This window comes from Amphiprion ocellaris, chromosome 18 (assembly GCF_022539595.1).
Source record: "Amphiprion ocellaris isolate individual 3 ecotype Okinawa chromosome 18, ASM2253959v1, whole genome shotgun sequence".
Taxonomy (NCBI): Eukaryota; Metazoa; Chordata; class Actinopteri; family Pomacentridae; genus Amphiprion; species Amphiprion ocellaris.
In genome coordinates, this window is record NC_072783.1 from 20996706 (window position 1) to 21022213 (window position 25508).

The 25508-nt window shown below is 40.7% G+C and overlaps 2 protein-coding genes across 3 annotated transcripts in view; one reads left to right on the forward strand and one right to left on the reverse strand.

Moving 5' to 3' along the window:
* Positions 1-19738, reverse strand: part of si:dkey-191m6.4 (rho GTPase-activating protein 22) — a 44545-nt gene extending 24807 nt beyond the window's left edge. The window contains exons 1-2 of the mRNA XM_055004554.1: positions 19554-19738; positions 9373-9572 (exon numbers count right to left, since the gene is read on the reverse strand). Coding sequence (XP_054860529.1) covers positions 9373-9572; positions 19554-19596 — 243 coding nt within the window. The 5' untranslated portion in view covers positions 19597-19738. The remainder of the gene's footprint in view (positions 1-9372; positions 9573-19553) is intronic.
* mapk8b (mitogen-activated protein kinase 8b) overlaps positions 1-25508 on the forward strand; it is a 140929-nt gene that overhangs the window by 65610 nt on the left and 49811 nt on the right. For both annotated transcript variants that reach the window (XR_008599473.1, XR_008599472.1), the window contains one exon: positions 24576-24701. The gene's annotated coding sequence lies outside the window, so the exon portion shown is untranslated. The remainder of the gene's footprint in view (positions 1-24575; positions 24702-25508) is intronic.

Below are 25508 nucleotides of genomic sequence, written 5' to 3' on the forward strand. Positions count from 1 at the left end.
TTTCTACTTAGTGTTTTTTTTTAAAGTCATTCTTTTCACTTCATTTCAGCTATTTTTATTTTTTCTGTCATTTAATGGAAGTAACTAAATGGTGATTTCAAAGACTGCAATTTAGGTTGAAGGTCAAAAGGATACGTGACAAAATTAACAACAAAAAGTTACGCAGTAAATATAGTAGAAAGGGCAGATTATTAATCATATTTAAAAACACATCTTTACTCACATGGGCACAAACATACTATACACACCTATCCATATCTACATACACACACACAAGATATAACTTGTACATATGCATAAGAATACATGGTTATACATATACACACACATACATACACATATATAGCTTACATGCATACATACAAATATACATACATACCTACTTATATACATACATACATACATACATATATAGCTTATATGCATACATACACATATACATACATGCATGCATACCTACATACACACACAGACACACACTCCTATATATAGGTATTTGTTTATTTCTGCAAACACAGAAGAGCAATTAATCATATAGACAAAATACTGTAAAAAAAAAAAAAAAAAAAAAACCCAAACACATCCAATATTAGTTTTAACTCCAGCTTTCACCTTGTTCCAAATTGACCCACCCATGTTAAAAAATCAAATTGCTGTGTTTTTGTAGCTTTAAATATACAGTATCTCACAAAAGTGAGTCCACCCCTTGCATTTCTCCAAATATTTAATGATATCTATTCATGGGACAACACTGACGAAATGAAACTTTCATACAATGTAAAGTAGTCACCGCACAGCTTGGATAACAGTGTACATTTTATCTTCCCATCAAAATAACTAAAAGACAGCCATTAATGTCTAAACTGCTGGCAACAAAAGTGAGTACACCCCTAACTGAAAATGTCCAACTTGGGCCCAAGTGCACTTTTTCCATCCCCAGTTTCATGTGACTTGTTAGCGTTAAAAGGTCTCAGGTGTGAAAGGTGAGCAGGTGTGTTTAATTTGGTAATATCACTCTCACACATCTCACATTGGTCACTGGAAGTTCAACATGGCACCTCATGGCAAAGAACTCTCTGAGGATCTGAGAAAAAGGATTGTTGCTCTACATAACGATGGCCTAGACTATAAGAAGATTGCCATCACCCTGAAATTGAGCTGCAGCACGGTGGCCAAGAGCATCCAGCAGTTTAAGAGGACCGGTTCCACTCAGAACAGGCCTCGCCATGGTCGACCAAAGAAGTTGAGTGCACGTGCTCAGCGTCGAATCCACAGGTTGTCTTTGGGAAATAGGCGTAGGAGTGCTGCCAGCATTGCTGCAGAGGTTGGAGGGGTGGGGGGTCAGCCTGTCAGTGCTCAGACCATACGCCACACACTGCATCAAATTGGCCTCTATGGCTGTCGTCCCAGAAGAAAGCCTCTTCTAAAGATGATGCACAAGGAAGCCCGCAAACAGTTTGCTGAAGACAAGCAGACTAAGGACATGGATTACTGGAACCATGTCCTGTGGTCTGATGAGACCAAGATAAACTTATTTGGTTCAGATGGTGTCAAGCATGTGTGGCGGCAGCCAGGTGAGGAGTACAAAGACAAGTGTGTCTTGCCTACAGTCAAGCATGGTGGTGGGAGTGTCATGGTCTGGGGCTGTATGAGTGCTGCCGACACTGGAAAATTACAGTTTATTGAGGGAAGCATGAATGCCAAAATGTACTGTGACATACTGAAGCAGAGCATGATCCCCTCCCTTAAGAAGCTGGGCCGCAGGGCATTGTTCCAACATGATAATGACCCCAAACACACCTCCAAGATGACCACTGCCTTGCTAGAGAAGCTGAGAGTAAAGGTGATGGACTGGCCAAGCATGTCTCCAGACCTAAACCCAATTGAGCATCTGTGGGGCATCCTTAAACGGAAGGTGGAGGAGCGTAAGGTCTCTAACATCCACCAGCTCCGTGATGTCATCATGGAGGAGTGGGAGATGATTCCAGTGGCAACCTGTGAAGCTCTGGTGAACTCCATGCCCAGGAAGGTGAAGGCAGTGCTGGAAAATAATGGTGGCCACACAAAATATTGACACTTGGGCCCAATTTGGACATTTTCAGTTAGGGGTGTACTCACTTTTGTTGCCAGCAGTTTAGACATTAATGGCTGTGTTTTAGTTATTTTGATGGGAAGATAAAATGTACACTGTTATCCAAGCTGTACGGTGACTACTTTATATTATATGAAAGTTTCATTTCGTCAGTGTTGTCCCATGAATAGATATCATTAAATATTTGGAGAAATGCAAGGGGTGGACTCACTTTTGTGAGATACTGTATGTGCTGGAACCATGATTTTTAATTACCGGTATACACTAATTTACATAACAATAGTCAATTTTTCATTCAAATGCTGAACACATTTATTCAGACTGTTTAGAAAAGTGACAAAAGAAGAAGCAATGTAATGTTTCCGTACATTACTGTGATACACACTTTGGGAGTTGGGTGCATCGATGTAAACAGTTGAAGGCTTATGTCGACTTAAATAGAAGAGATTTTTTCTGATGTACTAAGTCAAGCATTTTTTAATTTTTTAAATTTGGACTGCACCAGTGTGATGTTTTTTCCAGCTTGTACGCTGAACATGAGATCTGTAACAAAATGAGCTGGATTTGTGACTGAAATGTCAGTTCCAGGAAATGCAGGGTAATGTAATATACAGGGCCTTTATTTCACAAGAAAAAATGAGATGAGTTTGTAGATAATGCAGTGTATACCACAAATGCAGACTTGCAATTTAATTATTAGACTATTCACAAGCGACTTGTTTAACTAAAAAAAATCTGAGTTTTTGAAAAGTGCATTTAGATTTTTCCTTCCTACATTCCACCCGTGTCTTTCGCTGCTTCCTTCCTTGCTTCTTATTACTCACCTCTTAACCCCTTGAAAATTTTAAGCAGCTACTCCTGTGATTGAACAGGGACCCACACAGATTATCAGAATACATTATCCAGATCAATACCCATTTAGCCCAAAGAGCTGAGGCCAAGCGAGCTGTGAAGAGATGCCAGCGTCTGTAGGTCGGCTCCGTTAATCTCCACACTGGCATCCTCCATCAGCTAGGCAGAGGAGTCTGCCAAACTGCCTCAGCCGGAGGGCCGGGCTGTCGCCAGCATTAGTCACCATGGCAACAAATGGAAGGGGTGGAAGCTGTGGATGGATGGAGCACAGGGGCAGGGCAGGATGGGTGTCCCAGGGGAGCTATGTGCTCAGAATAACACAAGTAGCTGGCCGGGGATGAATGATTAAGAAAAGGCAACCCCTAACACGAGAACACAAATCAACCAGCCAAGTAGTGTGTAGGAAAGCTGCAGTTTGTCCTCTTCTGTGTTTTAGTTAATTATTATGAAAGCGCGCACATGCATTGACCTCCAAGAGCTGCACACAGATGTGGACACACCCAATTTAAACTGGTTTATACGGCTACAGTCCTGGACCAGAACAGCAGCTCGGCCTCTGAAGGCTCCTTCTCACTTTCATCTCACTTTGGCAACGTCCTCCACCAGTGCCAGTGGAGCACAGACGTTACGCACTTCGATTGATTGGTACCATGTGCATAGGCCTGAAATTGAGGCACATAAACACCTCAGACTGCCATCGTTTAGCTCATGCCTTGACCAATTCTTTAAACAGATGTCTCCTCAAATATAAATTGGTGCCAAAGCAGCACCAGTAAACCACCGTCAGAACCAGACCCAATCAGACGCATTGTTCAATCACACAGTCCTATCAGTAATCTAAATACAAAGCTGTTTAATAAACCCTCCAAGACTGACCGCTGTCAAGGTATCATAGTTTTCTTTGCAGAATTAATCTGAAATTCTACATAAAAAGATCAGTGATGGTTTTGGACATGAGATATCTGTGATACAGAAATATATACACATTTAAAACTGCACTAACCAATATTTTTATTTTTACAAATGTTTCAAATTATGATGTGTAATGTGAAAGAGAGTACTAGTAATGACATAAAATTAGAGAATTATTGCCCAGCTCTGCAGTTCCCTTCAGTTTTACAGAATATTTTAGCTCCTATAAGCTCAATGTTATGGTTTTCTGGCCTGCGATTTCAACTTGTTTTCTAGCAAGAGCAGGTGCTCCAGTAGTTTATACATGGAGTTCTATGTTTCTAGTTTTTCTTGTACATTTGAAAATGGAAGAGGAAGAAGTAAGTAGCTAGCATCTGCAGCGATTAGCAGTTATCACGAACAGATCATTCGAGAAAAGACAGCATTACATTCCCACCCACACAATGCTTGATTAATGAGCGGCCTCCACACCGCATTGACTCTCAGAACCCCAAAACCCACTGGCAGGTTTGAAGGCGTGTCTTTTATCTTTAACATGAGACAGTTTGCCAGAGCCAGAAAATGTACAAACAGAGATAATTGTCTGATTTTCAACTTTTAATCGTCTCATCAGGAAAATTATCCAAATCAATAAACCAGCTCAGATTGTGATATTTCATCCAAAACACTTCATTCTTCATGTCTCATTTGAAAGTTGGCTGAGAGTAAACTGCTTGCTTTAACCATCCATCCATCATCTATACACCGCATAATCCTCATTAGGGTCGTTGAGGTGGCTGGAGTCTATCCCAGCTGACTTAGGGTGAAGTCAGGGGACACCTTGGACAGGTCACCAGTCCATCACAGGGCTACACATAGAGACAAACAATCACATTCACACCTATGGACAATTTAGAGTCACCAGTTAGCCTCAGCATGTCTTTGGACTGTGGGAGGAAGCCGGAGGACCTGGAGAAAACCCACACATGCACAGGGAGAACATGCAAACTCACAGACCAGGACTCAAACCGGGGATCTTCTAGCTGCAAGGCGACGGTGCTAACCACCAAGCCACTGTGCAGCCCTTGCTTCAACCAAATTCTTTAAATAACAAAAAGTTCTGTGCATCTTGGTGCAACCATGAAGCCATTAAATACTCAACTGTGACATAAATTCAGGGACTTTTCAGCTGAACTGCAGGCAGTGTTTACACAGAGCAGAGAGGGGACAAGCATGGAAACAAATTAAAAATGTAAGTAGTTAAATATCTATAGTATGCAGAATTTACCTTTTTTCCCCAGTATTAATGACACTTGTGAGGCACTTGGAAAAATGTGCATTTCAATTTTTGTAAAATAAATAATCAAAGAAATTCAACTTATATTAATCCATTTTTTATGATTTCTGGGATTAAAACTCTGTCATATGGCATTAGAAGATGTTTTTGGGCTCGCTCTACTTCTGGTCATGGTTGTGGTGTTTCTATAGAGGTATAAGACTTTATACTACTGTAAAAACTGAGCCCACAGCGATAAAAAATGTGGCAGAGTAGAAACACCCAGAAACTGCTTGTTCAGAGGTTTAATGATCATTTAGCAATTAAGATGGAGACAAGAAAGAAAAAAGCTTCTTGGGTTTTCACCACTTTAAAAATGACCTTTATCTGAATTGGTGAATCGCAGCTGAAGAGTCGCTGTGTATTGAGCGCTAATGGCAAGCCTCAGCGTCTATTGTCAGATAACTGAAGTCAATTTGTCCCGTAGTAGATTTACCCCCACATGATGAAAAGGAAGAGAAAACCTGTATAGATCCTCGGTCAGTGTTGCCTTTCCTGCCACCAATTATCACATCCTTTCATCTGGTGGGGGAGTGGTGGTGGGGGGGGTGGTCTTGTTCTGATGCAGCAATCGACATACACCCACCTCCCCACCACCACCACACGAACCAGCACACTCCTCGGATTTCGTATCGATTAGAAGATGAGAGGAAGAAAAAAGCCCCAAATGACACTTTCGCACACATCCAGCTCTCAGAGGGGGAGGTGTGTGTGTGTGTTTGTGTATGCATTAGTGTGCATTTCTCTGAGTGTGTCTTTGCGTGTGCACTCAGCCATGTGTGTGACTTGAATCCAATGGGAGTTGCAAATCAATATCAGATGGGTGAGTATTGGCAGGCTGTGATTAAAGACAGTCTGTCAAAGTCTACAGTCGTTTGTTCTCCACGGAATGGAGAGGGTGAGGAGGGGAACACGTCATTCTGTGTGTATACAGTGTGTGCGTGTGTGTGTGTGTGTGTGTGTGTGTTGACAGGGAGCGCTGCCTACATTAAATCTGCAGCAGTCATTTAAAGTGAAGACTCAAGAAATCAATAAATGTGTCAAGATTTCAGCCAGGAACATGGAAAGGTGATTATTACGTACATGTAAAGGATCATGTGTGTGCGCGCGTGTGTGCGTGTGTGTGTGTGTGCGCGCGTGTGTGCGTGTGTGTGTGTGTGTGTGTGTGTGTGTGTGTGTGTGTGTGTGTGTGTGTGTGTGTGTGTGTGTGTGTGTGTGTGTGTGTGTGTGTCTGGACTTGCCCTTTTTAACGCAGGATTACATCACCTCCTCTTGCTCTGACTGAAGCTAAGCCCGTCAGCTCCGTTGACTGTCCACCCCAACATCATTAATATGACTGTGTGTGTGTTTAATAGGAATTATAATGGGAAATGTGAGTCAGCACCTGGCCACAAAAAGCATCCCTCAGTGAAGAAACAGTGGCATTGATTGGAGATCTACTCTGTAAATATTTTTATGATAGTATACTAATGGAACAGGAAGCCAGGCGTCATACGCTCCTCTGATATTTGTACTAATGCACTTTAAAGTCCTGTGAGTGTGGTGAGTCATCATTACCACTGTCTGTTTTCATCTGACAGAAATAAAGCACCTACAGTCGTATTGCTGGTAGTCCGTTTACTTGTTATGTGTAGGTATCCTGAGGCCCTGATATCTTTAACTCCTGTATATGGAGACCCGCTACAGTCCGTAGATGGAGGATGTAGAGTTTAGTGACATGTAGCGCTTTGGCTACAGTGAATACTGAACGTATGTGGCCCGTTTGCTGAGCGGATGTGCTGCTGAATGGGTCTTTTTACCAGCTACATCTGCAGCACATACAGGCAAAATAAGACGGTCAGCTTTCGTTTTGGAATTGTCTTCAGTGTTTGGACACTGTATAACATCTACAGACTACAGTAGATGGTGTAAGGGATAAAGTTACTATGAAACTGACTGCTGGTAGAATAGATGCTGACAGGCTGATCAACACCCCAAAGTGGGGCTTGATACAAAGTTGTATACCAATATTCAAATTTCAAGACAAAAAAAGCACTCAGAGCGCAGCACTCAGCCAAGACTGCTCAGTCGTATCATTTCCGATGGATGAAATCCTTAATTAAAAATTACCTTGTGTTGAGCACAGGCATGTGTTATGCGTGTTTATGTTGTATGTATGGATACCGAATCGCGTGACCTAAATATGTAGCGGAATTGATGGGACTCGGAAACCCCACCACAATTTATTCAATTGTTCCTTGTATGACTCCTGAGGGACAAGTCCTGATAAGTCTGCAACGGTCGATTTGTAGTAGGATTGCAATCATGTGATCGTCAGCAGGCAGCTGATGTAGTGTTCACTTGTAGTCATAGTTACAGTGATATATGCTATATTGCAATGATACGGAAATCTTTAACAAATCCGTGGATCCAGACTATAAGCCGCATCACTGCCAATGTCTAATCAGATGGTCCTTGTGTCATTTGTGACCTTCCCTGAAAATTTCATACAAATCCATTATTCCGTTTTTGAGTAATGTTGCACACAGGCAGACGGACAGACAAACCAACAGCAATCATCACATATTTACTCAGCTGCGTTCCTTGGCAGAATAAATATGGAAACTTTCTATTTGTGTAAAAGGGTTGAGCACCCCTCATTTAAAAGAGTAAAAATGACACCATGACTACATTGAACATGTCATGTATGTGGACCGTTTGTGGTTGTGGACAGGTCCACTCTGCAAATGTACAAATATACCAATCCTTTGTTTATATATTCTTTACTTTACTACTTTACTTTTAGCCTGTTTAGTCTGTTAGCCAAAATTCTGTAATGCCTGTCACTTTTTAAAATAAAATAAAGTGATCCTGAAAACATTTTGTATCTAAAAAAAGAAAAAAAAAAACATTCAACACTTAATTTCATTATTTTTACTTGCTATCTCTTGTTTACAGGAAACAAATCCCATAGTTGTGATATTCAGATCTTGGCTGTACTGCCAAGTTTCACTGAAGCCCTTTGATGATGAAGGAATTTTAAAACCTGATAATTGTCAGGCAAATTCTGTTGTTAATTGTTCTGTTGTTACTTTAGCATGTAAGCATTTTCTCATTCACACTAAAGATAAAAAAAAACAACAACTGAAGGCCAAATAGAGTACTGCTTTGATGCTACGTGGCGCTTTTACCGTTTCACATTTGTAACCGTCTGCTGTCCCTTGGGGGGTAGTAAAAACATGTGGAACATGAGAGATGAATGCCGAGCTTGTTCGTATTTTTGCTTTTGTTGGTCCTTTTGCTTTTTGCTACGGAAAAGACAGAATTCATAATGGAGTGTAGTGCGGTCATAATCAGTCCTTATAAATGCATGTATTGTTCATCATAACAAATGGACCCACTACCAATCAGTATTCATTGAAGACCATGTAAATGAAAAGTTAGAACTGCCACAATGGCTGCAGTTCATCCTAACACAGATATGAATGTCTGTGCATGATTCTACAGCAATTTGATTATGCAGTTGAAATATTTCTCTCTGTCCGGAGTGATGAGCCAACCATTGCAGAGCTGTGCTTCTATCCTCAAGGAAGAAATATCTTTTCTTGAAACAGTGGTTGAAGAACCCAATTAACATTTCAGAACTGCAATCAGTCACTATAACACATAAATATGTTTGGGAAGAACGTAAATAACAGTTAAAAAAATGCCGACACATAACCAAAATAGGGCTCAATGTCTTGCTCGAGGGTACGTGACATGTCAACGATCACTGCCAGTTTCTATGATTAATGGCCAATCTGCTCTGCCACCTGAGGTACAGCCTCCCTGAGATGCTTTCAAGAAGAGTTATGATCTCTCACACCTCCTTTAACGCGCCGATGGCATCCCATCCAAATTAGATGCCAGTTTACAGCAGCTGCAGATTTTACAGCTGCTTCTAATGGCTTCAGCTGAAACAATCTCTTCCATCCAGTGTGTTATATTTTGCAGCTTAACATTAACCTAAAGATGCATTAGTGCTATTTGACTCATTAGCGCCTAAAATTCCATCCCTCAGTCCTCCAGATAGGAAGCTGCACCACTGAGGGAGAAGACAAAACACTTTGATTTAATTGTATAAATGCACTCAGACTAGCCAAAGAACAGTGACTCAGCCTGGTTTTAATTTCACCATCCTCTGAGTGCTTTCCATTGTGTGCAAACACGGCTGAAGTATTACCTGCGGTTTGGTTTCTTCCTCGTCTTTGTAGAAGTAGAGCTGGTCTGAGCGCAGCACGAACCATCGGAGCTGCCAGTTCTTCATGATACTGCGCTGCTTCTTCAGCCAGCCGGCCTTCAGTGCCCCCTCCTGGAGGCTGGGGGAGGCCGGCCGGCATGGGCCTCGAGACACCTCGCCCATCACCATGCTCTTGGACCTGGCTGCAAACACACAAACACACGCAAGACATTTGTATTCTATGTTCAAACCAGAAAGGCACAATTTAATCAATTGTTCTTTGTATCATTTCTGACGAATAAGTCCCGATAAGTCCACAGTGGTTGATTTGTAGTAGGATCGCAATCATGTGATCGTCTGATGTAGCGTTCACTTGGTGTCATAGTTACAGTGACGCCGTGCTGCTATCTCGCAATTATACAGAAATCTTTAACAAATCCGTGGATCCACAATGTAAGCCGCATCACTGCCAAAATCTAATCACTTGGTCCTTATGGCATTTCTGACCTTCCCTGAAAATTTCATCAAAATGCATTGGTCCATTTTTAAATAATGTTGCTAATAGACGAACAAACATATGCCAATTCCGCCGTGTTCCTTGGCGGAGTAACAAGCAGCTAAAAGTAAGTGGTTGGGTAGGTCGAAGGGGGTTGGTTGCTCTCTCTGATTTACTGTATTTCTGCAATTTGTTGGGGTCATCTCTTTTCATTTGCTTCTTAATAGGTGCTTGTTTTATCCTTCATTTTGTGCGCTGTATGCACACATGCTTTGTGTGCCTCTTCAGTCATGAACACTCACAGCCTTCTGCCCCAGGCTGCTACACCTCTGCATGAAGGGGGAGTGCAGGGAGGCAGCAGACACAAATACTAGCAGAAAGTGGATACAATAGAGACTGTGAAGGAAAGACACACACACACACACACTCTGCACATAGCCTCGGGTGACAGGGATACCCCCCTTCAATTTCGCAGGTCCTTGTAATAGACTTATTGTGTGTTGCCACAGCCCAACAGAATGGCAGAGGCTTTTGAGCGGAGATAATAGGACCACATGGGACTGGCTGAGTGACTGTCTGGCTGACTGAATGATTCTCAACCAATGTGTGTAACCTGAGCTCAGTCAAGGACACGTTTAAAAGGGAAGGGTTTGCAGCTTTTATAGCCCGGTCTCAATGTGACATCATGTTTGAGCCACTGAGCTGCTTAGATTGTCCTTGTATGACATCAGTGATGGATAGCATAAGGATGCTACAATAGATGTATCATTTTTAACATTATTTAATATTTACATGAACTGACTGAGTTTAACTTGTATAAGTAAACAAGACTGTCTCCAAGTACAGTTTTGTGCGCTGTGGAGTGTTTGCATGAGACAAGGGGGATTAATTATATTTTGCAGTTATGCATGGACTTAAAGGTTAAGCCAACCTCAGGCAGAGAAGGCAATGCTATTTGATGATCATGTATAATTTACGGAAATCAATTGTGCAGACATCCTCCCTGCTGGTGTGTGTGTGTTGTGCCACACACACACATGCAGAAATGATCAATGTTCAGATGGCACCGAGGCAAAGAAGGGGATGGATGAATGGGAGGGGGAAGAAAATCAATGTTTATGCCTTTATATTGTCCCACCTCTCTACCTCCAGCATACATATAGAGCTTAAAGAACACGGCTCACGTCATTTTTATTGCATGTCACAGCTGGTCGTGGCAGCCTGAAAAGCCTGTTGATGCTCCGAGGAGTGCTAGTGCAGCATCCTTTAAACTGAGGTTAGCTAGTTCATATAAACTTAGTTAAGCAAATATATCACGTTAAAGCTGTAGTGTGTGAAATTTTTGGTCAGTTTGACAATTGTGTTTACTAGCTAGTCGTTAACTCTCTGTTTGGTAATGAGCAGGCTGGTTACAGGAAGTTTTTAGAGCTTTTTAGTAGTGGTGGGATGCGCTTAAAAAAATGTATCTAGTTAATTAGAGGCTTTGTAATTAATCACATTTTTGTCAAACAGCAATATTTAGCACAATAAGCAAAGTTTTTCAATTCAAATAAATTTGGATCAACTGAATCGATGAATAGACATATATGTGAACTTAAACAGCAACAATTTTATCTGTGCATTTTTCATCTGTCTACTACATTCACAGATTACTGTAAAATCAAAGTGCAATTATAGCGATTATATTCAGCATTTTAAGACTTTTCGTAAACTCAAGCACTTTCAATGTGTTAAATAGTGGTCTATTATGGGCGGGCTACATCGTTTACTGTCGTAGCTATCGTATGGTGCATCGCCCTGGAGCTCATTTGCATAAAATTGTTTCATTTATGCAAATGCGACTCGGGGAGCGGAGGTCTGACGCATCGCGAAACTTTTGTCAAATGTCTAAACTAGCCGCCATTGAACTAAAATGAGGACAGATTCAGGAGCTTATTTCTCACTTCAGATGCTTTCAGAAATACTTTTTGCTGAACAGTTTTCATCAAAAAAGAGAAAGTTTGCGACCGAGCCACCATGTTGGTCTGACATTTCCGCGCTCATTCACTCTTTATCGCTTCTGGCAAACAATCTTTAGGTTCTTTACTGCCACCTGCTGGGCTGGAGTGTACATCAGTGTTACTGGTGTGCCAGAAATTAGGGAACTGAGAAAAGTGCGATTAAATGCGTTATTTTTTTTTCGTGTTATTTTTTCTGTACTTAATTAATCATAATTAAAATGTTAAAGTCCCAGCCCTACGTTTTAGCTTAAAACAGCTGCTTGCTGTGGGTGCAACAATTATGGAAGGACCAAAACAGTAGAGCCCTGGGTTGTATAGCTAAAACAATACTCTTAAAAGCACTAAAATGCTCTGTTGAGCTGAGAAGGAACTAAAGTCCAGTCGTAATTCTCTGTGGGGTTATGAGTGACCCCTTTCACATTGCCGTATGCCATTTAATTCACTGTGTTTATGAAAATATTTATTAGTGCAGCTTTAAAGTGTCACCTTGATGGATCTGATAGTCTCTAATGTGCTTACTGAGGAAGCTACAGAGTGAATTCTTTTACGTTTCTGGGTTTATAACTGTTTATGGACTTTGTCTCAATTTTGCTTCAATGTGTAGCTTTCTCTGTGATCACATGATAGTTTCAGTGTTCCCAGTAGGCCAGCGTTAATCAAATTCCCTGACTTCTCCACAGGAGTGGTGTCATATTCCTCTATTTGGTGGTGTAATGCAGGCTTTCATTGTTTCTTAGTTGGTCCTTTAAGACTATGCTGGATGTGTGTAGACGGTCGGAAAACACTGGCAATAGTGCTGATCAAATCCTCCATTGTGATGTCTGGGTTCAGGCTGCCGCTCAATACCAGAGGACTCCAGTCTGTTTACCTCTGTGTCTCCTCCACCTTGGCTTTTCTCCCTTTATCCATCTTGTGCTAATAATTCCAGCAGCTCTGTATTTTCCCTCCTCTGCCTTGTCACCCTCCATTTCTCTTACTTTGACTCGCTCTATTTCTTCTCTCCCTCTTTGCGCTCAGCACTGCTGGTCCTATTGAATCAAAGCTCTGTTAGTCCGACAGCATAAAGGGTACATGCATGCACGTGCACATAAATGAGATTGCTGTTATCACTACCGGCACCACATTTTCAGCAGTCTTTGTCAAATAAATGAGCTTTTGGATTAGAGGCGCGTTTTCATTTGCTATTTTTCTTTAAATATGTAATTATTTTTCTTTGCTTTTGAGAACAATGTCAACTTTACACATTGCAAAGAGCTCAGCCACACAGACTGCTATTTGTTATTTGCTTATTTACATTTATATTGGTTTATAGCTTACATTTACATTGGTGGATAGCCTCCAATAAGTTTGAAAAGTAGCATTAAAGCTTTGCATGTTACCTCTTCAGCTGTCTTGCCTACAGTTAGCCTCTATTAACTATATGAGCTGTGATCACAAACATTACTATTATATACAATTAAATATAAGGATATTTGAACATATTTATGACTCGAAAATCTTTGTTTATCTTCAGTATTTTTACAGGTTTATGTTTTTTTGGCTCCCAGACTGTGGCTTGTTAGTATCTGTCCCCGCTAATGTGTCTTTAAGTTTGCTATTCTAGACTAGTTTTTAGATTTTGCATGAATTTCTCCCCAGTGTGAGGACCACAGCAGTATGAAAAGAGCCATCAAACCCTGACTGGGATAGCATTTTGCTCTTTCCATCACATCTCTGTTAACAGTGGCACTCACCTTCCCTGTCCTCTTTGACCCCTCTGTTTTTCCTCACCGCTTCACGTCCCTCATGTCTTTCCATCTCGCCTCGCCCTGCCAGCGTTCATATAACAGAGCGCCGCTGTTCAACACATAAGCCGCCAGGATCGCAGACTGAGTGGAACATACAGGGGCTGATGATTCACGCCTGAGTCACAACAACTGATTTTTGAGTGAGTTTGTGTGTGTGCCAAGCGTGACTGCCCACCGCGCCAATTTGGACCTTCTGCTCTCAGTGATTCAGACCTTCCTTGGTTTGGGTGGAGCTGCTCTGTGGTCAATTCTACAACTATCAGCTACAAAGCTGAAAAGAGGCTATTTTACTGTAAAAGCGCATTTGATGCACAATCACTGCATTTCACTAAAATACAGACCTAACTGTGGCTCATTTAGTTACAGTAGCTAGTGGTTAAGGAAGGGCTGAGTCAAACAACAAGGACTCCACATGGCCCCCCACTGTGTGTGCAGATGTGTAGTATACCCACATTTGTTTATTATGACATACCCCAATGATAATTTATGTAAATTAGAACACGTGTCATGTTATTTCAGTGTCACAGATGAATAATCTGGGTATGAAGCGGTGATGTGTCCAGGAGTACCAGATGGACCGGCTACTTATTCAGTCATGAGCTCATACATGATATCATAAACGTGTGTGTGTGTGTGTGTGTGTGTGTGTGTGTGTCTGTGTGTCTGTGTGTGTGTTGGTGAGGGTGGTACGCTCAGCAGACCGTGTACTATTAATCACTTTGTAAAATTTTAATGTGCAATTTACAGCAAAAGGAAAACTAATTTAAAATGATTAAACAAAAATCCTGAGAGATTTTAGGCCAGGATTTTAAACAAAAAAAATCAATAAACTGTCATGATAGTTAGGATTAGCTTGTATGGACCATATAAAGCTTTTTTTTAAACCTAGAATTCTTCTTTGAATTTTGACACATGAATTTGTGCTAATCTTCATCTTCTTTGGATTGTACTGGAGAAAACTAAGGCCCCAGAATCAGGTAACAAGCTGCTGAAATGAGAGTAACATCAGTTAGATAAAAGGCATAGTACATAGTAAGTAGTTTTAACAGCTATTGCAACTGATGGATCTAGCATATTCCCAGCTTACTGTTGTATCAGTTTGGCAGTTAGGCTAGTTCACAAACTAGCCCTGTAAATCAGAGACATCAAACCGAAGACACTCGACACTTAAAGGATCTGGAATAGAAATCTATGGAAAAAAAAGCCAATCATCTGCTTTGTAACAGCTGAAAAGGAAAACATTCAGCTGATCCTGTTATGGTTCTGATGCAAGCATGGTGTCATAAAACTGTGCTAATGCATAGCAGAAGCATAGCCTGCGGAGAAATACGATTTTTTTAAACCTTGTTTTGGTGCAAATTTACCAAAATGTTTGAGCAGTTTTCACCAGTATTAACTGGTGATTATACACAGTCAGTTTTTATGACCATTGAAACTGCAGTTGTGTTTCTCTTTCTATTCATTTAGATAAGGACCTGGCCTTGTTATCTCAAATAATTGCCCATGCGTGTCACCAAGATTGCTGCAGAGTGGCTAGACTTGCCTGTAAGGACTTTGTTAATTAAGTAGTCTCTACCCCTCTAGCGCTGTGACTTTGACTAGACTCAAACTGGCAAATTTCCTCATTTAATTTTTCTTAGATGACTGATTCATCCAAATTAAATCATGTTCTTCCACCACCCTGACTTCCACATTTTTATTTTCTGCCTTGCCACATATAGAGGACACATTACTTCCTGCACTGACACTGAAGGTTGACTGTAAATGTAAATGTAAATAGTAAGCAGCAAATTTTTCTCAATATGAATGTAATTTGTGGAGATAATGGGTTGTTGCATCCCTGTTGAATTCTCGCTGCAGTCAACTCTACTGTATTTGGTGCAAGAAGAAATCTCAGGGAAATATCTCAAATCCTGAGGAGAGCAACAAAACAGATGCTACTAAGGGAAAAAATCTACACAAAAGGGCTCTAAAAAAAATCCACATGAGATTATTTAGATTCAGCCAGTTTGGCCATATAATATCCTGTCAGCAATGGTCACAGTTGTTTCTGTCCTGACAAATGAAAACAGATATAAGAAGACTGATATATAGTCCCTGAAAGAACAGGGGAGGCGCTCCCTGGCACAGATGGAACTAATGCGACAATGTGAACAAATGGTTGTCTGCTGATCTAAAACAAAACACAAGTGCTAAGACACATGATGCTACAATCTCACACAGATGCTTGAACACACACACGCACACACACACACACACACACACACACACACACACGCACACACACTGTGGATTGCTATGATGTCAATTTATACAGTTTGGAGTCGTATATTTAACATCAGCAGGAAATGGATGTATGGCTGTTATGCACATCAGAAAATAGCACTTCCATTAGCATTGCGAGGCGGGCGCTCCACGATAGCTAGACAGTATGGCACTGATGGCTAAATGGCATACACACATGCATGCACACAGACATATTGAAGGAATTCAATTTCGTTAATCTGGTTGTTGTTCAGTGATTTATGACTCTCGGAAAATGGCAGAGAGTTACAGGTGCATCAGTGCGTAACTTCCAGTTAGCCTATCACCGTTGATTAATGTGATAACCATTGTGTGTGTGTGTGTGTGTGTGTGTGTGTGTGTGTGTGTGTGGCAGCCTTCCTTGACAGGCTGGAGGTGTGGCACATAATATATAGCCTGTTATGTTAAAGCTGCAGTGGAGTGGAACTGATCTGCAGCAGCATAGTGTGTGCGCGCATGTTATCGTCTCCACATTCACATTATCTGTGTGTGCATTTTTTATCCACACTCGTGCTCACAGTATCTAGTCGTGAGGGTGTTCATTCATATGCCTTAGAGAGGCAGAGTGTCAGCGTGTTGCTACAGTGCATGACTTTGATCATAAAACCATGGTAACGCAGATCAGACGCAGCAAGAGAGTGAAGCAGCTGATATGTGGGCAATTAAAGCTGCTACTAGATTTCTGGTGCCAGTCAGTGCACCCAGAACCCTGTTACACTGTTAATATGTTGATGGTTGCAACAATTACTGAAGCACAACAGTTTGATGTTTCTTTTATGGAGCAGATATTGTTGTTGAATACATTCCAGGATGGAGAAATCTATGCACTAATATCTCAAATTGAAATGAATTGGATTTTTCCTTAAACAGCTATTTCCAATTAAGAGTTGCACTGAAAGATATAAGGCATTGCACTGATTTAATTAGGCTTAAGGGGTAAATGCAAATAATGAGAAAAGTAAATAATGTTTACGGATTAATTTAGGATTTTTTTTTTAGGAAATTGGCTTATTTGCTTATTTAAATAGATGAGAAAACTGATGAAGTGGAAGATTAGCACAAATTAGAAACAGTATGGGCAGCAGTATATAACAGTTAGCTTAACTCTGTTGAAATTAAAACGCATATCTGCCTGAAACTACTGCTTGTGATTTTTCCATTTTCCTTTTAAACAATGAATAGTAAACACACAAAATATAAAGTGTTAATGAAAGGCCTGTACAGGTGAGCACAGCTAAGCTAATCATCTACACAGTGCAGTTTCACATTTCGTATTTTCTTTTCACCAAGCGCTTTTCCATAATTTACAACAATTTCTTCATGAAGATCAGCGAATAAAAAATCAAAACGATGTGAAATCTAGCTAGCTAACTGTGTGGTCTACTTACTGAAGAAAACGATGCACAATGAGCCATGTTGTCTTAAAAACAAGACAAACTAGCCTTCCTAATTCAAAGTCATAGATCATACCACATATAAGATAAACCATGTCTATGCTATTTAGTTTATCACTGCCCTGTAAGTTCCAGTGCCTTAGCTTATGTGCTTCTAAGCTAGTTAGCTTGTTACTGGCTTTCCAAATTAAAACATCATATAACCTATCTAAGCTAGTTAGCTTTTCAGCGAATATCCAAATTAAACCAAGTAATATGGCTTATTGAAGCAAATAAGCTTGTCAGAGACTATCCAAATTTAAAAACTGTATAGCTTTTCTAAGCTGGTTAGCTTGTCACTGATTATTCAAACTAAAGCAAGTCATATAGCACATCTAAGCTAGATAGCTTGTCACTGACTATCCAAAATAAAACATGTCTATGGCATATCTAAGCTAGTTAGATTTTCAATGATTATCTAAATGAAAACAGTCATATAGCATATTTACGCTAGTTGGCTTGTCACTGATTATCTAAATTAAAACAAGTCATTTAGCATATTAAAGCTAATTAGCTTATAATTCGATCATCCAACCCCTCAGAGAGATATCTTGGACTAACAAGGACAGGTTCTTATCTAACTGAATGGGAAGGAGCCATAACTGTAATTTCAATATTCATCAGAACATAAAAACTGCATGTATAACACCAGCAGTAAAATGTGCAAAAGCTGCTTGAAAAGTTTAGCGACTTTGCCCCAGAAAAAGGGTTGGAAATCATCTTCCTCCACAGGTTATATGACACATTTCAGGACACCGCACTCACCCTTAGATTTATTTTCAGGATTCTTTAGCTGACGACTCTCTTATAATGTGTCTGAGGCAGTATATCTAAGTGCTAGCATTCATAAACTGACCTTCCAGCATCATGAATGTCACAGCTTTGAATGATCAATAAAAAATATGGCACACGGTAAATTTATAGTTAAGTGTCTTCTTTGACATTCCAGTATAATAGTCCTATCATCCACAGTGTTGCATGCACACTGGTTAGTGCTGTCTCTTCCTGACCTGCTCTGACCTCAGCTTAGCATGCACTCCACACTACATCTGTCACATACTCGTTTATTCATGGCTTCATGCAACAAATGTGACGCTGTCAGCAATGAAGCACCAAATTACAGAAGGTATGCAGAGAATGCTTTTCACACAGAATAACAATAACAATCTCTTTAATTTTCACAGTATTAGAAATGAAGCAAGGATAAGTGCTACTCTTCCATCAATGGGGCTAAATTTTGTATTTTGATTTGAGACTTTTGTAAATTAATGTTAGAGCCCCTTCATTAAAATAAACATTTGGCCTTAAGGCCAGTAAAACTGTAGTGGTCGTTAAAATGATTTGGGGCCTAAATGTGATGCTGTAATCAATTAAGTGATAATGTACAAAATGTACACAGTGAATCGCTCTTACTCATTAAGCCAGTTGAATCAGTCCTGCTCATTTAATATATGCAAATTCTGATTTAATCCACTTTGCTACCAATTTCATGCCGCTCCAGCGGAGGATTTGCACATCACTCTCCCATTCTTGGGAGCTATTCATTTCATCTTAATCAGATCCAGCTGTATAATTGCAGTCATGGAGATTAGTGCCAAGGAAGGAAGGAAGGAAGGACACGCACGCTCGCACACATGGACATATTAATATGTCCATCCACAAAGACACACATATGTTGTACATGCACGAGTGTGAGCGCATCACACACGGCGGCAGCAGCTGATGGCTGCCCGATAGTGCTGAGTGTTGCAGTGATGAAACTAGAGATGCTGCTCACTCCTCGTAATAGAATTCACACCGGCAGCAGCGGCCAGCTGTAGTAGAATGCTAATGTACACGAGATGTTTCCTGCGTGGGCAGATGAGCCGCTTCATTCAGAAATATGTGACTGCAGTAGGGGAATAGAAGGAGTGGAGAAAAAGTGTTTCGGCAGACATATTCTTGTGCAAAATCACTATTAAAGGGGAAAAAAAGACTTTAGAAAAATGCTTTTTATGTGTAAAAGTGCAGATCGATGTCCAGATGGAGTTCCTGCCGGATGAATACATGTTTGAATTTAATTAACTCCCATCACAGTCTGCTATGACATGATGTGTCTCTACAGAGTTGAGGATGGTGCAGCTGGCAGGTACCATACATGTGAAGGCAGAGCAAACAAACCTACCTCTCCTGGTCTGTCTGATCTTTGGGCTCAGCATGGCTGTCATCGCTCGTCCGCACGCTCTCCTGTCGGCATGTTCATGTACATCCAAGCACCCCACCCTGTGTCTCCCTCTGCCTCTCGCTGCCTCTCTCCTCTTCTTCTGCCTCTGACCTTCTGCAGTGCGGCCGGCAGCTAGGGGGTTGGGTGAACATGGTAGGGGAGGAGAATGGAAAGAGAAGGGGGGTGGTGAAGGAGAGGGAGGGGGAGGAAGTACCCCTGTGTTTTTTTTTCCTTCTGCGCACACGCCCAGCGTCCTCCATCCCTCCCTGTTACATTATTCATAGCGGTACATCCGCCTGTGGTAGCTGGGGAGGGTCTCCCACCGGCAGAACACGGGTCTGACCGGCCAATAGATGCCACATTTTAAGTGTCCTTATTTTCTGCAATGATTACTTTTTCATACAGAGCTGTCATTTTGGAAAGGGGAAGAAGAGAGGGGGCGTTTATCTGGCAGGTGTCTCCTCCTTCTGCACGTAATTAAGCTGTAGAGGTCCTCAGCTAGTCTCCACCTCCTTCCCTTAATCACTCATTTCCCCCACCCTTCTTTCTCTCTCATCTCCTTCTTGCCATACTAATATGTGATCTTTTCCATTTCTTCTCCTCCCTCCTCTGTCTGTGCAATTCCTGTCTGAATTCTACTAAAGCTCATATCTATCAGTGTCTACTCCATTTTCTTTTAATTACCTATCTGAACAAGTCCTGTCTTGGCCAGCCCTGGCTTTCTAAGAATGATGTAGCCTTCAGTTCGGACAGGAGAAATTCCCAACTCATACAGTAGGTTGTAATTACACCCTCCAGGCATTCCAGTGGCACAACACAGAAAACCCAGGAGGAGAAAAATACATATCCCACTTGAACACACAATGTCCTGTCGCCTTGAGCTACGACAGACTGTAATTGACACAGTAAAGTGTGTAGGAGTGTGACACAGCAAGGGAAAAACAGAGCGAAGTGAAAATTAGTTTTAGTCACGTTTGATTTGCTTTTGTTTTAACTGCAGTGGTTTTCTGCAGTAAAGTTGTAGTTTTTCTCATTCATTTTTAATCCTGTAAGCATCCTGGGTCTACAGCATCCTCAGAAGTCTGTAGTTACCATGGTTACAGGTGTTAGCAGGTTAACAGAAATGCCACTTTTTAAATCTGTTTGTAACAAACAGCATTAGTTGACATGTACATAAATATATCCACATCTCTGTGCTCTGTTTAGTATGACAGCCTATCTGAGCTACATATTGTTACCTACTGCTTTTACTCAGCTAGACTACTAGTGGAAATGTTGCATTAGCATTAGCTAACCTTTTTCAAAAATGTTGACATGGTGGGCAGTAGGCTATATTTTGGTTGGTTTGTCACAGTACTTTTTTTCCCCATGGGGCCATTTCTGATACAAATATTTTACTGGAGTATGTTATGCCCAGAGAAAGGAAACACAACAGCAAAAAAAGCCAGGTTGTTCTTTGGCTAGTTCAGAAAAGCTTATTTAAAGCAAATTCATTTCTTCTTACCATTTTTTTGCAATTGAAAAATTCATTTTCATTTTCCAAATCTCAGTAACTGTGTTATTTTTTTAAAAATATTGTAATGAAGCATTAGCTAAATCACATAAAAATGGAGAAAATTTGAAAGACACATGCACTAGTTCAGCTAAAAGCTAACTATGGCTTTTATATAGTTTTTTCGCCTTAACTTCACTTTTTATTTTCTGTTTTGTCATTTTGTGTTCATTGGTTGATCTAAAAGCCAAACATGTAGTCATAGCTTTTAAAACTCACTTTGATTTAGGCTTCGTCCCATTCGTGTAACAAATAAAAATATTTTCAAATATTTCATTTGCAGAATTACTACTAAATGTCACCATGTAAATGCAATACAATATATATTGTGATACAATATCTATAATCATATACCTAGAAATTTCAGCATCACAACATCGTTACTGGTTTAGATGTGTTTTTTTTTTTTTTTTTTTACCTAACTTGATTACAATAACCAAAGATCACCACAACCTTTAACACCATGGTGTTAAAGGTTGCATGTTCCCTGTCTGACGTCTGAATGTTCCCACTTTCTGTCATCTCTGGAAGGCAGCATCAAACCTGTCGTTGCTGTAGCAGCTGTGCTACCCTCCTCCTTCGGCGTACAGAGGATAATAGCCTTAAGTCCTGCACTGCAATTGAATCAGAGCTGGCCTCACGTCAACCACAGCTGCTCTTATTACAGAGCAAAGAGGGCGAGAGACACAGTGGGGGTGCGGGGGGGGGTGTGTGCCCACACATAACATACAAGCACATATACAAGATAACGAGCAGCTAAAATGAAGCAGCAAATACACAGATAGGTCTAACACTCACACACACACTCATACACACAGGGGGCAAACTGAAATGGAACCAAAATGAGGCTGACAGAAGCAGATAGGGGTCACACCAGCTGAAATGAAACTGTGGAGGAGGAGGCAGCTACACACCAACATGAAACCAAAATGAAGCAGAGTGAGGGAGTGACACATACACACACACACACAAAAACACACCAAAAAGCCAAAATGAGACTGCAATAAAGGAAAGCCTTCGGTGCCAGTGTTTGGTTTAAGACTGAGGTTGGGTGAAAGCAATGTGGCCACACCATGCTGGGTGTGGCTCTGAGCGTTGTTCCCTCTAAATTTATCACCCAAAATCGTCCTCATGTTGTTGTGTTATCACGGCCTGGAATGTTGGGCGAAAGAGGAAGAGACGTGACGGTAAGAAGAGGAAGGAACGTGAACTTGGACTGGACGTTTGGAGCCACACAGGGAGACCAGTGGCTCAGATGCAGACCGACAGGCCAACCCGCAACCAGAAGTTTTCTGTTTTTGTTCAGCCATAACCACCGGGCTGCGCTCTGTGTACACCTCACTGGCACCATTACTCTGGTATACAGGCCTATTTCAGAGCTCGCTTGAATGTCAGGCTGAAGCAGACAGTATGTATTAAAGCAGGGTGGAGTTTTGTGTCTGACATATGTAATTTACCTTTTTGTGGTGGCTGCTTCTCTTCCTTGATTCCCACCTAAGATCTTGATTCTTGGTGATTTGGTGTAGAATATTCTTCACAATCTGTTGTTTCGCAGACTTTGAAGCTGGATTATGCTTGCACAAAAACTGAGCTCTTATCACTTACAGGACTTTTTAGAGGTTATTTTGCCGCTCTGGTCCACAACAGACCTGTTTTCATAGGATTCAGTGTTTTGTGTTTTTACTGGATGTAATTCTGAAGCAGCTGCAGTGTTAAGTGTATTTAGATGAATGTAAAATATTGTAATCTGGAGCAAAGAACACATTTATCTGGACTTTGAGCTGGTTGGACAAAACACAGAAATCATCCTGGTTTTTCTATAAAATAGCTTCATCTGGAAGTGAGTCAGGTATTTCCCACTTTATGCTGTGTTATTATTGAATTAAACCAAATAGGAAAAGTACACTATAAACTGCGATGTCCTGTTTAGAATTTTTCTGTGTCTGTCCAGAGAAAAAGAGAATGTATTGATTCTTTAAGCATGACTTTGGTTTAGGCTCCATGTTTCCGCAAATTAGCCAGAGGGCAGTTTCACATTTGCCTTTAGATGAATCTAATGCATGTTGTGTAGTTTCACAAAAATAAAAACTGACTGAATCTGTGCTACCCCTAGGCTAATTTTTGAATTAAAACCTGTTTCCATGGTAACAGTGGTACCTGGGGCTATAGAAAAGTCCTAATGGACTCATTTAACTCCCTCCAAGGTAATCCTGTCTCTAACTGCCACTGTATTTATAGTACTGTCTGCCTTTATTTGCGTGAACAAAAACAAATGTCCCACAGTGTAACTTGGGTATTTTAAGAGAGCTGGATACAGCAGCGCCTCTCAGTCTTGCTGCCAATTTTCCATGGTGCCCTCTTGAGGCATTGCCACAAACAATATGCCCTGTGGCACAAAAATATTTTCTCGAAACCACCATTACAAAAACAATGGACGAGACACCACTAAATGAAAACAAGGTTTTTACTTTTTCTTCTAATAATATAATATGCATTTAAAATTTGATTTAAGTAATGGATTTTTAATCTTTGCAAAACTTCCAAAAGGTTAGAAAATGGTTTAATTTGAGTGCTGTTGTCACAAGCCAAACTGTATTGATTCTTAGGATGCCAAATACTACCTTGTTAAAGCTGCTGGTGTCTCAGAGGTATATTCAAACTGTCCTTTACTGATGGCACCAGTTGGTTCAATATTCAACACCAGTAGATGTATTGGAGTTTTTCCAGTTCAAAAGAGCCGTGTAAGGAGGTTGGAGGGGTGGTGGGCTAAGTCTCAGGAGTTTCATAAAAGGGACTGAAATCTATGAACTATTACTTTTTTTTACTTAGTCTTGGTTTTATTTCCTGATCTTTATGTTTAATTTGTTTTTTACTTTCACTTTGACTTAAGTTTAGGCACCAAAGCTACTTGACTAGGTTTGGGAAAAGATCCCTGTTTGGGTTAAAATACACCCTTTTACGACATTAAGCACATTTTACAAGGAGACGTCCTTTCTGGAGAGGAAGCAACAATAACAACACCCTCTACGAAAATTTGGCTCTGAACTCATAGCATCTATTTCTAAAATTCAAGAAAAATGATGCTAACAGTTACCCAGTGCATTCAAATTGGACGCCAAGGGACAAAACAGCCTTGTGTGACAAGTTGGGAGGATGTGGAGATTGTAACTGTGTGACACTACACCTTACTGATGACAGAAAAGGATAATGATTCACATATTGATACTTGTCACCAGTGGTCTCAGACAAAGCCAGAGAGTCGATGCCAAGAAAGCCATTATAAGCATCATTCATTGAATCTCTCAGGAAGGCTGGGATGATTTTAACATTACATGTGCTTATTAATGAGTTTGATTGCTGTCTTTTAAATCCTGTGTGGAGAAATATCTTTGCGTTGTTTCATTTATTTGTGTTTTTTTTTTTTTTTTTAGAAGAGCTTCCAGAAGTTCAGCAACAGAATGTTTCCGACCTGGATGCGTGCAACATTGCCTGTGGGGTAAATCGACGCAACTTTTACTTCTGGAACCAGCGATGCCCCATCCAGCTCCTCCCACTTTGTAAGTCTATAATTGTGTTTATCCCTTCTCCATCACCTTCGAGGTCAGATAATGTCACTGGGGATGATGCTCAGAATGCTAATGAGTACTCAGAATTCACAGTGTTTAGAATATCTTTTGAAATATTGATACTGACAATGATTAAAATTTCATATTGACCCCGACAGGCTGTGCTAAAACAGACCCGCGGGGTGGCTGCTGAAGGTGTGACTGTTGACTTAGCATTACTTATTGATCACCACTGGCTGACTGTGCAGAGCCTCAGTCAGCAGCAAAGTCGGAGGGGGACATTAACCAAGGACTTCCATGAAAAGCAGATTTTATTTCCAGATAAATTCTGGAAACAACAATCAAATTGGGCAATTTCATTTTGCCTGTATTGTTCTACTGCTATATTGTGGGGAGTTTTGCATGCATGTGATGAAGTACCTGAATTAGTCCTCATTAATCCAAGTCCTGACAGTTATTCTCCAAGTATTCTGTTCAATATTTAGCTCATTAACTTTTTCCGACACACCGAAAGAAAAGAGTAAAGTGTAAGAAGGAGAATGCTAACAGAAGAAATGTTAAACCCTTTGGGAAATTTTAATTATGCTTTGGCTTGTGTCCAAAGTACAATGCATTTAAGTACACTGGTCAAATTGATCTGAAATTTGCTTCATTAAAACCCTCCTTTCTGTCTAATAAGTAGCAGTCGGGTGGCTAAAACTGAATCTCACGACGTCTAATTAGAAGGAAGGAAATTAAATTGGTGCCCGTTAGGAGCAGAGTGTGACTGACTGAAGACACACAGCAGACAGGTGTTTT